The sequence below is a fragment of the Sebastes umbrosus genome, chromosome 19, assembly GCF_015220745.1.
Source record: "Sebastes umbrosus isolate fSebUmb1 chromosome 19, fSebUmb1.pri, whole genome shotgun sequence".
Classification (NCBI taxonomy): Eukaryota; Metazoa; Chordata; class Actinopteri; order Perciformes; family Sebastidae; genus Sebastes; species Sebastes umbrosus.
The window spans coordinates 20091418-20107046 of NC_051287.1; the positions used below are offsets into that span (position 1 = coordinate 20091418).

A 15629-nucleotide genomic window follows, 5' to 3' on the forward strand; every position below is an offset into this window, starting at 1 on the left:
CTGAATATCCCTCCGCTCACTCCTCGAACTACGGTGGCCTTCAGGTAACATAAAAATGTAAAAGGCTCTCTCTAGAGCCAGTGTTTGGTTTGCCCATTCTGGGCTACTGTAGAAACATGGCGGACTCTGTAAAGAGGACACGCTCACTATGTAGATATGAAGGGCTCATTCTAAGATAACGAAAAAACAACACTTCTTAGTTTCAGGTGATTATACACTAATGAAAATATTATGAATATTATATTCCATTTCTTCTGAAAGATCCCCTGAAATCCTTCACACTGGCCCTTTAATTGATAGATATGCTCTTGAAATATTGACAGGGGAACTTGTACAATGCCATTTTGACTATGCCTGCACTTCATGGTATACTAGCGTCCCTAAGATCCTGAGAATGAAGTTACAGACCTCTCAAAACTAGTTCCTCAAGTGGCTCAGAGTGGAGGAGACAGTATCATATATTAAAATGTGTGTCAATAATGTGGTATACCCAAATATTTATGTATGTATTTTTCTAGGGTTAGTGATGTCCAGTTATCCTGCTGGAGGGAGCGTTACTGATGTTTTGCCACGCTTCTGTAGAAACCTCAAGATCTTCTTTGTCTTCTTTTCATACTAATTGTACGGATATTCCACGAGATTGACATATTGTTTTGTTGTTTCTGTTTGAAATTGTCAGATTAATTCGTGGCATTTGGTCTGTGTGAAAACACCATCAGGAAATCAATGATTTCATGCTGAACAAGCTGTTTCCTATCTGCAGCTGTCTTGCATTAACCTTATAGACTCACTTTGTGTCATTATACAACTCCCATGTACACACAAATATATACTTCCTCTAACAGTGTGAATGAGTGTTTGTCCAGTAAAGCGGATTTTGTCAGTTTTGTTTGTTCTTGTTTTATTTGCCCACTTGTATCTGTTCCTTGAAGCAAAACAAACACATTAGCCTAAACACTCTCTCCAAAATGTTGGTTTCATACATGTATTTTAACACATATCCCCCACCCCACCCCCACACACACACAAACACACTCTGATGTGAACTATGATACCATCAATACTTCTGGTCCAGGGTCCTTATTTTGATATGAGACTGTATACATGGATCCATATTGCTGTCAGTAATAACTGGTCACATCCATCACAGGTTTACTCTGACTTTGGTTTCACATTCAATATGTTTGTTAAAGGTATAATATGCAAGAATTAACTAAAAATCAATGTATAGACTGATACAAAAATAATCCCTCTCAATCATCACTTATGTCCCACTAGAAGTGAGTGATGGTGTCTGTTTCTGCAGAGACCCTGCAGCCCTCTGCCTGTATTTTCTCCTTTCTTCCTATACGGCTTTACTTAGGACGCTTTTGGGCATCTGCAAACATCCTTTGGGACCCACGTGGGGGTGTAACCTCCAGTCAATCACCCGTTCAGGCAGTCAAATGCCGCCGCTGTGTTGGCTTCTGACACCGAGGCACAAGTCTCCACATACAAAGCGGCCATATTTCACAATTGAGAACAGGTTGTGTAAGCCTTGGGGCACACATACAACGTCAGGAGCGTGTGGCGCTGCGCGGCGCTGCATGTCTGCTGCTGCTGTCAGCCCTTTCCTTATAGAGTTTGCCTTTTAATGGCCATTTAACGTCATGATAAATGAGATTTATATTTATTTTAGATAGAGAAAGGTTAAGAAACGTGTGATAATTTGTAAATAATAGTAATAATCCACAATTAAAACACTGTACTATATTCATTCATGGAGCTCTCCAAGTCACTGCATGTTCTAGAACACTGTCCGGCACATATTTCAGAATAAAAGCCTCGTGTTAACAGATGAAGGAATTCTGTCCACAGAAAAAAACGCTTTAGGGCTTTTATTTTTAAATGAAAGCAGGAAGTGTTGATTTAAACCCCATACTTTATCAATTCATGGAGCTCTCCAAGTCACTTCGAGTTCCCCAGCATTGACTGCTCATATTTCAGAATAAAAGAATGAAGGAATTCTGTCCATAGAAAAAATGCTTGAGGGCTTTTATTTTGAAATGAAAGCAGGAAAAGTTGATTTAAAAATAAGTCTTTACTTTTTATCATCTCCGTAATATATTCTACAGATAGACCTCGAAACTGTAGTAAAGTCTTGCTGGTATGAAGTCAATATACAGTCAATAGATCACTTTCACTGTCTGTGACATATTCTACAGATGTCTAGACATTGAAACTGTAGTAATGTAGCTGATATGATGTCCATATACTGTCAATAGATCACCTTCACTGTCTGTTGCTGCTGTGAGACGCGCAGCTCGCGTCAAATATAGGCCAGACCTCTGACCGGCAGTGTGGCTGCTCTAACCTGTTAGCATGGACGCCGAAATAAAAAACAACACGCCACGCAGCTGCCAAGCGCTCCTGACGTTGTATGTGTGTCCACGCTGTTATGTGCATGTGTTCCAGTGATCCCCCGGTTCCTTTCTGTGCTGTGAGTGCAGCTTTGATCGGTGTGTCTGTAGGTTGACGAGAGCAGCGCTGAGCCACAGCCAGCAGACAGGAAGCCTGCATTCATTCAAAATCCGGCAACTCTGCACCTTCCCGCAGAGTTGTGCAGAGTTAGTTGTTTATTTTAGAACGTAACCGCCGGGAAACAATCAGAAAATAAAGTTTAATTTCTCTGATTCGCTGCTTTGTTCTCACTAACGCCGCTCTCTCTCTTTAGTCACTCTATAGCTCGCTCGACCATCGCTGCTCTCTCTCGCCCTCTCGGTTCGTTGAGCTGTGTTTGAATGCGGCGTGTTTACAAACAGGAACTAACAATGGTTACATATTATACCTTTAACTTATGATATAGCTTATGAGTCTATAAAAGCACTTGTCGTCGGGAGTCTGGACACATCTTTGACCCCGAGATACACACAGTGTATGAGATGATTCAGAGAACTGCAGGGCTACAATGTGGAATGTTTGCAAACTACATTAAGAGTCATTAAATGTGCTGTTTCTACGAGCACAGTGACTGTGGGAACAGATCAGATGCTGAATGCATGGATATTGCCGTCATTCTCCTTGTACAGCACCTCCTTTTTAGCTATTATATTCTAGTGTCTGTTTCCCCTGTCTTCCCTATCTGTTTGAACCCCGTGGGGCTAACCTGAGCTGGTCTGTGTTCACCTAAGATGGCAGCGATCAGGGCCTCCGGCGCAGTCACCCCACCGCCTGGAGACACAGGGCTGCGGGGACTGAGCGGGCTGAGGGTGGGGGACGCCACAATGTCGGGAGAGACCAGTCGCTCCTTCTTAGCAGCAGAGCAGGGCGAGCGGCTCCGAGCCTGACCTTCTTTGGAGCGAGGACAGAGGCTGAGGCCCTGCAGGGAGGGGAGGGGGTTGGAGGAAAGGGCAGGGACAGCGGGGCTGCGGCTACGACGGTGGCGGTGGTGGTGGTGCTTGCCATTTTTAGGGCTCGGGCTGCGGGAGTTTGGAGCCAGCAGAACCAGAGTGCTGTCGTCTTCTGAGCTGACGTCTGAGCTGTCGGAGCGTTGCGCGGTGGGGCTGTGGACTGGTATCTTGATCTGTTTTGGATGGAGAATTCAAGAGAAGATAAGGGTATGAGCAAGGATGCTAAAAGGAAACTATATGAACAAAAGTATGTGGGCACACCTCTCCATATCCTTTACATACAATGTAGAAATACTCCACTACAAGTAAAAGGGCTGCATTCAAACTTTTACTTAAGTAAAAGTACAGAAGTATTAACAGCAAAATCTACTTAAAATACTTTTGAGCTCAAACTCAAAAGCATAAGTACTAATTGTGCAACAGATGTCAGTGTAATGTTTATGAGAACTTTTTGAGAAACATTTTAATGTTTTAGCTGGTTAAGGAGGAGCTAATTTTAACTACATATATATACTGTTGATAGGTTAACCTATAGCAATGCATCATATTGTATACACTGGTCTTATGTTTTGTATATACAATGCAGATAAATGCAGTAAAAAGTACAATTTCCCTCTGAAATGTAGTGGATTATAAGTATAAAGTAGCATAAAATGGAAATTATCGTATAGGAAGGGCTGCAACTGATGATAATTTTCATCAGGCGCCCCATGTAACAAGGCTGAGTCCTTACTGCAGCAGCCTGGGATTCAAATCCAATCCGTTTCCCTTTGCTGCATGTCATCTCCTCTCTCTCTGGCTCTATCCATTAAAGGCAATAAAAGCCCACAAAACAATCTTTAAAAAAATAAGTACGTTTGTTACGTATGTGGCTTTAGTTAAGTACGCAAGTTATGCAATAAAAGCAAGTTTAACTAGAGACCATGGTGCGTTCCAAATCGCATACTTTTTCTTTTTACTTTTAGTACATACTGCAGCTGCCATTACAAAGTACGTACTGTTGCATGCAGTATGCATACAATTGGGACGTACTACTTCGTCATAACATTGCGCCTTAAACTTTGACCCTCTTGCTCATATATCCGCGACGCAGAGGATTGTGGGTAGCCAGAAAAGCATGCTGGTTTGCATACTGCAAAATGAGACCGGATGTAGTAGGACATCCTGGTATTTTTGCCATACATCATTTGATATACCATGTATTGGGACATACTAAACCCTTTTGTGGCCTACTAAATAGTATGGTAGAATGGGTATTGGATTGCACAGCTTCTTGTGATGGGATCATACCAGCCACAACGCCAAATTGGACCTGAGGCGTAAAGTGGGGGGGAAATGGCCCCTTCCCCACCTCCTACCCACACCCATGTTCGAACTCGGCCTTCATTTTGATCTCAATTACATCTATAAAGTTTCGTGACTGCATCTTACACGGTTGCGACGTTAGCGCGGTGACAAAATCTGTCCAAAGACAGATATATATGGTAAACACTTTAACCCGACCTCCTTCCTACGCAAACTTTGTTGCTCTTTATACTACGTCACCTGACTTCCTTAGAGGTAGCCCTTTAAGGAAGTCCTGGCTCACAATTACGTGGGCTATATACAAATTATAGTGCATTACTTTTCGTAGGTACAAGTACAAACAGCTGTAATGCTTGGGTGTCCACATACTTATGAACATACATCTTTTGGATGATCAGATTATTTTTTCTATTTTTCAGTTCAGTGATTCAGAGTGTCCTGTTGTACTGCAGCTCAGCCTGGCTCAGTAGTCTATCTGTAAAACTTAGAACTAAACTTTATAGCCAAATCAAAATTTGTCCTCTGACTTTTGTTACCTGAATTGGCGTCGACAGTCCAACAATGCTGTTCATATTATTACTGTAGTAACCCAGGATGTATTCACAATCATCTCTCGGCAAATCCTCCTCTGAAAACGTCACCTGGTGAAGAAAAAGAACGGAGAGAAATGAACCCTGAATTCAGCTGTGGCACATACTGTAATAAATTTGTCAACTTAAAGTGTGTGACACACCTGTGTTGCATGCTCTCCCTTGGCCCATATGTATGCCTGGTAATCTTTGTGATGTCTGAATCCAACCTGTGCAGAAGTAACGAAATGGACACCTTTTCAAACACTGACACTGGGCATCAAATTGTAAGAATTTATCCAGAGCTTTTGAGCAATCAAGAGAATCACCTTGTATATTGCTACCCAGTCCCATGAGCTGCGCTGATAGGTCGATGCAACAGTGAATCTCGCTGTAGCATCTGAGACTTTACACCACTCTTTGTTTACCTGCAGCTCCACCAGGGGCATATCCACCTTGAATGGGAACTAGATAAAAAAGAGCTCAGTGCAGTTATATAAAACATAATCAAGCAATACAAAGAGAGATGTCATTAATACATTTGGCTACAGAGTATTTGAGCAAATATGATCTTACATGCAGCGAAAACACGGCAGAAACAGGTTTGTGGTCGCTGATGGTGTAGCCCATGTGACTTCGGTACACGTGCTGAGTCACTTTGGTCGCCCCACCCAACCACGAAGTCAGACCCCGCTGCAGTGCTGCATTGTGGGTAGGAACTGGGGAGCCGGTACGACGAGGGCGCCAGAGGATGCGATCCGTCCAGGCAGGTTTCCTCTTCTTTGCGCTGACAGAACAGAAGCAGAGAGGGACAGACTGTAAAAGTGGGCAGCAACAGTTTAACAGAAAAATAAAAGTGGAGATGGAGTTTGTGCTGGACAAACCTGGTGTCGTACGTGTGAGTGCCCACATCAAACTTATACGTGGGTGGGAATTTGAGAGGTCCCTCAATGAAGCCGTCAAGGATGGACTCAGTGATTTTAGCCATGTTGAGCTGTAGAGGACACACATGATGGAGAAGAAGCAGAGTGGATTTCATTCACCCTGACAGCAGGTGATGTTTGTTCACTTTGTGCGACAGCGCCCTCTGCTGGTTGTAGTTGGTGATCAAGAGACAAACAGGTGGTGTAAAGACTACGATAAAAATCCATCTGTCTAGGGGCGAATGTTTTTAAAAGGCCTCACCTGATCTCGCTCCCACAGAAGAGGCAGCTTATTGCTGTCGATGGCACATTTCACCACATGGATGTCATAGTCTTCAATACGGAAATTTAAATCTCCAAACCAAAAAACGACACTGGGGACAGAAAGGAATTTACATTTTAAAAAAGGGAAGGATGTTATTTTTTTTTTTACTTCTAAGAGGCAATTGTAAAGGCTCTATTGAATACCCTACTTTAATTCATGTTTATTGCTATACCAAGAAAGCTGTAACATTGTTGGTCAAATAAAATGTGACACATGAAAGATCTAATAGTGAGACTTTCAAGCTCTATCATGTAATATGGCCCCTAATATTTATTTATCATTGGTGAGCAGCTGCTGCAATTTATAGATTAGGTCAGGTTGAAAACTACAGAGGACAGAACCTGCCAAAATAAAAAAATAAATAAATAAATGAATGTTAAATATGCCATTAAATGTACTAAAAATAATATTACAAATAAATGTAGGTATTAATTGATAAAATGTGCCATAAATTGATATTTCTGTAATATTATATTTATTTAATTTGCTTCTATATTTATTTACCTTTGTATTAATTACCCTATCCATCTATCTATCTACTTTTCTATTTAATTTTCCCTTTTTTTGTGCTTTTAACAATCAAAACTTGAAAATTGCAACTGTCCACATGAGGTCATACAAAGTATTACATTTTAATATATTGTAATAAACAATCTGTCATATAATACATATTTACAGTTCACAGAAGAGTGTATTGCCTTACCAATTGTCTTACCAACAGAAAAAAAATTATAATTAAATAAAAATAAATATGTTTAAAATAAAAATTATAAAATAATATGAAATAAATATATAAATAACAAAAAATTAGAAAAGGGGGTGGATGCAGATCTGCAGATGGTCTGTCCGAATTATGTTTCTATAATCAAGTGTGACTAAAGAGTAAGTGGGAAACTCGTAATGAAGATGGTGGTATTCATATTTGTTAAAGGGACTATTTGTAACTTTGTACGCGCATAAATGTAGCGGGTCGTCACACATGCGCGCTCACATATGCGCGTTCGCGTGTGGCCGCTGCCTCTCCAACTCTGCCTGCCTGCCTTCGCTCAGAGAGCGCGCGCGTTCTCAGCTCGCTCCATCTCTAGACGTGAACGCGCGCTCACTCCTCACTGCAGAAGAGTTAGTTTAGCTCTGAGAATATCTAGTGAATGCACAGTGGACGTTTGTGCAGAAAAAAAATGCTGCAGCTCCTCCAGACCAACAGAGGTTTCCCGTGTCTTGTGAAGTGACGGAGCTCCTTAGCTAGTAACGTTACCCTCTCGTTACCGACCGGGTGCCGGTGTCTCCTCTGCTCTCTCCGGCTTCGGGAGGAGAGAGCAGGGAGACACGCTACAGAGCGCCGCTGCTTCAGCCTGAACTTAGGCAGGAAAAGCCAACACTAGGGTCAGATCTAAATCATGTTCATGGAGAGACCTTCGTCTGGTCAGCTAACATTACTGCCAAGCAGCTGAAATATAGAGTGATATTGTGGTTTTAGCTGACTTGTGTCGCCTCACTGTTTTGAGTGATGCTCGTTCAGGTATATTGAGAGCGAGCAAGCGCGAGCCCGACGCTGACTTTCGTTGATTTCACGGCCACAGGTGTCGCTGTTAAGAAGCATTTCTGAAAGTTACAAATAGTCCCTTTAATGTTTCAGTTTCTGGTCTGGCTAAATTAATTTATAAAAAGGCAACCATATTTTGTAGAACTTACCCTCCTGTCTTTTTAATGAGAATTTTATTTTCACAAAATCTCAACTTTCCCTTTTATATATTTACTTTTTTATTGATTACATGTATTTATTTTAAATTAATTGTTCTATGTATTTATTCATTATTAAATTGTATGTGTTATATAAGTATTTATATATATTTATGTATTTATTTATCAATGATTTTAATAACATATTCGGTACATTTAATTGCATATTTATTTATTGAGTTATTTATTTTATTTTTCATTCTATTCAGTCATTTTATTTGGGCACGTTCCGTTCTCCATAGAAAAACATTTTGGTGCAAATAACAAAATAAACGGAATATTTTATGAATGCATGTGTGCATTTTTATGGGTGGGCAATCTTCGGCTAAATTAATTAAACTCATATATAAAAACATGATGTCACCCACTCGTGGTCCAGTACACCAGTGGCAGTGCCTCCTTCAAACTGCTGCTGCTGCAGGATGCTTTCAAAGTCCTCCACCCGCTGCTCCAGGTTCCTCATGTGAGCTGGCAGGTGACAGTTGAGGAAGCACACCGGGTGGCCAAACATGGTCATCCTCGCGCTGACACCCCCTTTATTCCCCTTAGAGTGAGAAAAAAGGGGAGAAATGGATCCCTTAATATGCATTAAATTAAAAAATGTACCGGCATGTATCTGTGTTCAGGGACAAAGTCAGGATGTGTTTTTCTGCCCCTGAGTCATATAACCAGAAAGCCAGACAGCCTGCTGCTGCACTGACCTCAAAGAGAAGGAGACTGCACCAGCAGCAGCCAGGGGTGATGCTGACATCAACACGCACAGGAAGGTCACACACTGACATATAATGCACCCACGCATGCACGCACCTGCTGGCAGGAGGGAGCACACACACACCCCACCCCCCTAAATCCCACTGACACAAGCCCACCAGAAACGTAATAAATCTCGGAGGTCAGAGCGAAGCTTTTCAATGCGTGGCACGTACCCAATATCCCCCAAGTCCTGTGCGCGTACTCTCGGTCTGCACGCCTCTGAGGAACGGGAGATGGCAGAATTTAGAGAAAACCAGCAGCAGCACGCCTTGCATACGCTGAGACGCCACCTGAACAGATGGGACGGATGAAAAATATAATAATCAATGGCACAAAAAAAAAGATAGGAGTAAAAAAAATAGACAGTATCTACAATTCATTTAATAAAATTCAAATAAATAACTCAATAAATAAATAAACATGCAATTAAATGTACCAAATATAAAGCATAAATATATATAAATACTTATACAACACATACAATTTAATAATGAATAAATACATAGAACAATTAATTTAAAATAAATAAATGTAATCAATAAAAAAGTAAATATATAAAAGGGAAAATTACGATTTTCTGAAAATTAAATTCTCATTAAAAAGAGAGCGGATTTAACTCCCTACTGACCAAAACATATCCAAAAGGACTGAGTGTGTCCATGCAAAGCTCACTCCACTGGTCTGAGAAAAGAGCCTCCTTCAGCCGCTTGTTTATCATGGAGTTAACTTCCTGGAGTCTGTGTGGTGCCAGAAAAGTAGAGAAATGTCATCAACAAGTGAAAATGAAACACTAATAAAAAAGGACAGTGATGGGTAACAGGAGGGGACGCATCAGAACGAAACACAGATGACTGAGTGGGCACTCGCGGCTGTCTCCCTGGCACTGCTGAGCCTGGTGAAAATACTTGCTTACCCGATGATGAACATGTCAACGCTCCCATCTGAAACATTTGGTCCGAACAGAGAAGTGATGTCATCTGGCGGGACGGCTGATCCCACGTTCCACGTGACGATGTACACCCTTTCAGAGGACAGAATCAGTAGAAACGCTGCATTAGGTTTAAGTACTATATGCTGTATACTGTGGAAAGAGGACATAATCTGTGCTGTAATCCTCAGAGAAATAGCTTCCATCAGTGTTGCTGTATATAGAAAAAAAAAAAAGATACGCACAATTAAGCACCCCTTTGTACCTCGATGATGACTAAGGTGTGTGTGTGTGTGTGTGTGTGTGTGTGTGTGTGTGTGTGTGTGTGTGTGAGTGCTAGAAGAGAGACAGAGAAAGAGATGGAGCTAACTGTCCTTTGAAATCAAACACTATTTCATTACAGACACAACAGAAGCAACTCATTTATATAATCAATTAATCATTTTGTCTATAAAATATCAAGAAATAGGGAAAAATGTCAAATACAGTCTCCACAAAATCCAAAGTGATGTCTTCTAATGTCTTATTTTTGTCCGACCAACAGTCCAAAACCCAAAGAGATTCAGTTTATTATTATTATAGAAGACAAAGAAAAGCAAGATATTTGGCATGTTTGATTGAAGTATGACTCAAATTATCAATCAGTTACCAAAATAGTTGCTTCTGATTCGCTAATTGATAAATCAACTATATCATCGTAAAATTGTGTTGGTTGCTGTCTGGATTCATGATTTCTGCCATCACATGAAAACAGTTTTAGCAATAGATCCAAATTTAATTAAATTAAAAAGCACCACATTGGTGGTTTTGCATGTTTTAGCAAAATAATCATTTATCTGCATTACTGTGACAAACTTTTTCAAAAGCATACCATATGATTTAAGATTGTTTCCATTGATTTCAGTAGCCTGCAACATGAAAATCAATGTGCAGTAATTGGAAATTTGCTTGAGAGACAAAAGTCACCTTTGTTTTTGGTCAATGTTCGATCATAATCACGCTGTTTGGTGTTTTGGTGGTGCATTCAGGAACACTTTGATATTTAAGATCTGAGAGTTATCTGTGAACAACATTTTATTGTCAGAATTGACCTAATTCACATTTTTCTTTTCAAAATCTTCTTGTTTTCTTACCGTTTGTTTGCAAAATCTAATTTCCACACAACATAAGTTGGCCTATCCAAGTAAACACCACCAAGAACGATCTTTCAAAACGGTACCTGCTCACAACGCTATTACCTGGTGACATGTAATTGAATGTAAAGTATATGTAGTTCTGTAGTAAAACATGCAAATTCACCAGTATGGTCTATTAGAGTATAAGCTGTGTTTGAGTTTAACAGTAGGACTAGCAGAGGATGTTGCCATCTGAAGACCTTTGGACATATTTTCTCCTTCATATAAACACAGTTCCGCTGAGTTTTTACAGGCGGTCGTTGTTTATGGGCAAGGATCACAACAAACGTTGCCTCTGGGAAGTCTGCCAACAAAATGTGGCTATGTCACTCTGTCAGGTTCACAAAGCTCTTAGTAAAATGTGCAGCTTTGATTCATGTGACATCAGCTTTCAGACGGCCGCTGACTGCAGGACAGCTGCTGCAGCTGGATTTAGACAGGATAGGAAACAACATTCACAGTAATATAAATATATATAAAAATATTTTAATAGAGGTGTCACTATTTTCTCACCTGAAGTCATTGTTCCCTCCTGCTGGCTTCTCGGACTGCTCTTGGCCCTGCGTGGAGCTCCCAGGTGAGGAGGTCCTCTGTGGCTGAGGACTGAGGCTACAGGGTTTGGGGCTGAGGCTGGAAGCCAGACCAGGATTGGGGCTCAGGTAAGGCTGGCTGGTGTAAGACTGAGGGCTGCGAGGACTCTGAGGACTGTGACGGCAGACGGAGGACTCCGTCGGGGAATGCGACAGGACGTTGGCACTCTGAGGTCCTGGGATACAAACTGGGATCAAATCGATTTCCTTGGAGGGGTCCACTGAGATCCTGGCCGACTTTGGAGCAGGTTTAGTCCCGAGAGCGGTCGGTCTCGGCCGGCTTATGCTCACCAGCGTCGCTGGATGGGTCCAAGACTTTGGCTGCCCCGACTGCATTTGGTCCTTCCCTTTCACAGGTGCAACTTCAACCTGCACGGGGCTCGATCCAGACTGTTTCTTGAGCACCTCTGACGGGTTGATGAGAGGCGGCTCCTGGATGGCGAGCTGCGGAGGTAAAACCGGACCGACTCCGATCAACGCACAGGGTCCAGGTTGCACTTTGGGCCCACAGGGGTCAGCGCCGATTTGTTTCTGCTGCATGCGATCCATCAACCTGCAAGAGGCAGTGTGTGGATTATTATTATTACACATTTCTCTTCATAGTGTTCGAAAGAAAACGCATAAAAACAAGATTGCAGACAGCATAAAAATGACTTTTGCATTCTTCGCCCTCGTCTTGAACCGGCCTGCACTTATAGCTCGCAGAGCCTCATCATCAGTCAGTGAGTCTTCGGTAAACAGGTGCCACAGCAAAGGATTTTTCTGCATTGAGTGGAAGCTGAGAGAATGCATCACATTACATTGAGCACTTGTCCACATCATGCTCCGCAGGCATCACTGATGACGTTATCATGAGTAGGCAACTGGGCCGAGACAGTGACGGAAGAAATACTCAGATCTCTGTTACAAGTAGAAATCCTGCATTCAAAATTTTAAGTAAAAGTACATAAGTATTAGCATCAAAAGAAGTGCCGAAAGTAAAAGTACTCATGCAGATCAGATCATATACTGTATATATATATATTAGCCTATATCACTGGATGAATTAAATCTGCAGTAGGCAGAATGTTTTTGGCATCATTGGGCTAAAAACATCCATGGTAACCTTTCAGCACATTGTAATTCAAGTGTTAAGATTCAAGAGAAAACTAGACTTCTGCACCTCCTCATGGCTCTGTTTTCAGACATTAAAAAAAATCTATTCAGAGAGAGAGCGTTCCTATTGGCTGTTCATTCAACAGAGCCAGCTGTCAATCACTCGCACACTCCGATCAAACGGTCAAACTAGGCAGCGCTGATCAAATATGAATCAATATTCTGTTACTGTTACTAAACAGTACACTACAAGATGTTTCTGAAAACATTTGAGGGGCAAAAAAATAGGCATTACAGTGACAAAATATTAATTCATATTTGATCAGCGCTGCTTAGTTTGATCGTTTGATCGGAGTTTGCGAGTGATTGACAGCTGCTCAGAGACGGCAAGGCTCCAGCTCGGCTCTGATTGGTCGTTTTCCTCTGATGATTTTTTTCAGATTACCTGTCTCATGCACTACTGTCAGGATATAGTCACCGTTTTACAAAAATCACTTTTTAAAAAAAATCATATTTGCTCCAATTCTACCCACTGCTGCTTTGATAAGTAAGCATTATTTTAATGTTACAGCTGGTAAAGGTGGGGCTGCTGAGTAGCTTAATCTATAACATTACATCATAATTGATTAGCTGATTAGCTTTTGTATCAGTCATTTGAATCCACTAAGTAAACCAGTAGCTAAAGCTGCCAGATAAATGTAGTGGAGTAAATGTACTTAGTTATTTTTACACCAGCAGGGCTGAGTAACTCACTCTGTACCTATATGTCCTGGATTATATATCCTTGTTGCCTAGCAACACTAATTAGCCTCCCTGACCTTGTTGGTTCTCATTATGGGATGGCATCAGTGGTTCAACATTTGATCTCAGTCTCAGGGCACAAGGCTCACACACACACACACACACACACACATAGCTGCAGATCACAGAGCACATCAGACAATGTCAACAGACTCTGTATAGGTCACAACAAGGAAGAAGAGGAGGACATAAATAGGAGGACCAAGGGCCTCCCACCATTTTGTTTATCTACCAACACCAGAAATTATACACCCTTAATTTAATCATTCATGATATGCAAATGAGGATCTCTTTGTACCAGAGAGCGTCTCATGTGACCACAGTAGTAACCTGCAGAACAGAGCGCTGACTAATGGTGATCAGATGTAATGAATTCACTTTAGAAGTAAAAAAAAAAAGGCAACTTTCAGAGCTTAACTGGGCCCTTTATATACATTTAATAATCCATTTCATATATCCATTTCATATATCCATGAGCATGCAAGACAGACTGAATGACAGCTCCATTATCTACAAAAGGTGCAAGGATTGACTCATGAAAAAAAAACACCACAATTGCACAATAATATTACATGCAAAGTCAACACATCTGTATAGTGAAAACATCTGTCTTACCTTTTCATGCGTTTTTTCTCTCCAAGGTGAACCCTAAAGGTTGATCTCACACATCCACAGAGGGGAACAGCATCGGTCTCTGTTTGTCTCAATCAACGCGACAGGGTTTGTCACATAAAGGCGAAGGTGGTTTTAGTGGTCCGGACACAGACTGACTGACCCAGCAGGCAGCCTGCAGGACGGACGAATGGACGGATAGATGTACCGAGGACAGTCTCCGTCACGGTGCAGACACCGGCTGGCTGTCAGGACAGCAGGCGGTCACGGTGGATGCGTCCGGACTCTTGCATGTTGATGTTTGGCTGGTTATACCTCCATCCTACTTATTATTGTCAGATGTGCACGTTTTGTTCAGCATCCCGCCTGCACCTCCTCCTGCACACCGGCCGTACAACCAGCCATCATCATGACGCGCCTCTCGGTGTGCAGCTCTCTCTCTGTGTGTCTCTCTCTCTCTCTCTCTGTGCACTCTGGGTAATAAAACACACGGGCACCTGAGGGTGGGGCGAGTGGACGGGCATGGAGCAGGAGAGGCAAAACAAAATCAGCTGCCAAAAGTGCATCCGGCCAGAAATAATTGAGCATCTGTCCACTCGGTGACGCATTAATCTGGCATCAGTGCGTCACTGGTGGTGGGGGGGATTGATCAGCATGCCAATATTTGAATTTCAGTCTGGCAAAAGCTGCCTATCTGTGATATGCAATCAATGAAGCCACGCTGCTTTAAAAAACAACAACATTTTAGTGCTTATATGTTAATATATATATATACATATACATATATATATATATATATATATATATATATATATACATACACATACACATACATATACATACATATATATATATATATATATATACATATACATATATATACATATACATATATATATATAGATATACACATATATATATACACACATAAATATATTTACATATATATATATACACAAATATATTTATATATATATATATATATATATATATATATATATACACACACATAAATATATTTACATATATATATATACATATATATATTTTTGTATATAAATATGTATATGTATATATATGTATGTATATGTATGTATATTTGTAGAGACTATATATATATATATATATATATAATGTGTTGATTAAATGTAGTAATTTCATTATTATAGGTCTTATTGATAACATTTTTATATAAACGAATATTATTATAAAAAAAATAAATAAATACATCTAACGTGGCTTTAGAAATGTGCCGAATACAAGTATGGCTTTTCCCTAAAAAAAAAAAAAAGATAAAGTGAATTAATCATTAAAAATAAACTTGACGGGTCCAAAATGGATGTTTTGTTTATATCTGTGGAAGATATCTGACATTGAGTTCCCACTTCTAACAAGGCTTGTGAGCCAATAGTATAACGACGTTG

At 40.8% G+C, this 15629-nt stretch overlaps 1 protein-coding gene across 1 annotated transcript; it reads right to left on the reverse strand.

Annotated features, from left to right (window-relative positions):
• Positions 1–2186: 2186 nt before the first annotated feature.
• On the reverse strand, positions 2187–14775 carry LOC119477937 (inositol polyphosphate 5-phosphatase K). The gene is made up of 13 exons (XM_037752209.1): positions 14209–14775; positions 11621–12250; positions 9918–10025; positions 9633–9741; positions 9178–9294; positions 8620–8795; positions 6449–6560; positions 6148–6257; positions 5840–6050; positions 5593–5730; positions 5428–5493; positions 5231–5335; positions 2187–3562 (listed from the first exon to the last, which is right to left on the reverse strand). The coding sequence occupies exons 1-13, from the start codon at positions 14214–14216 to the stop codon at positions 3086–3088; spliced, it is 2367 nt and encodes a 788-aa protein (XP_037608137.1). The 5' UTR covers positions 14217–14775; the 3' UTR covers positions 2187–3085.
• Positions 14776–15629: the final 854 nt, after the last annotated feature.

What these genes read in the sequence shown, in the direction of transcription:
- LOC119477937 (XM_037752209.1), bottom strand. An exon ending in CTGCCGTGTTTTCGCTGCAT is followed by an intron (nt 5,731 to 5,839) that starts GTAAGATCATAT and finishes TTTTTTATCTAG; the next exon opens with TTCCCATTCAAGGTGGATAT. An exon ending in AGGGAGAGCATGCAACACAG is followed by an intron (nt 5,336 to 5,427) that starts GTGTGTCACACA and finishes TTTCTTCACCAG; the next exon opens with GTGACGTTTTCAGAGGAGGA.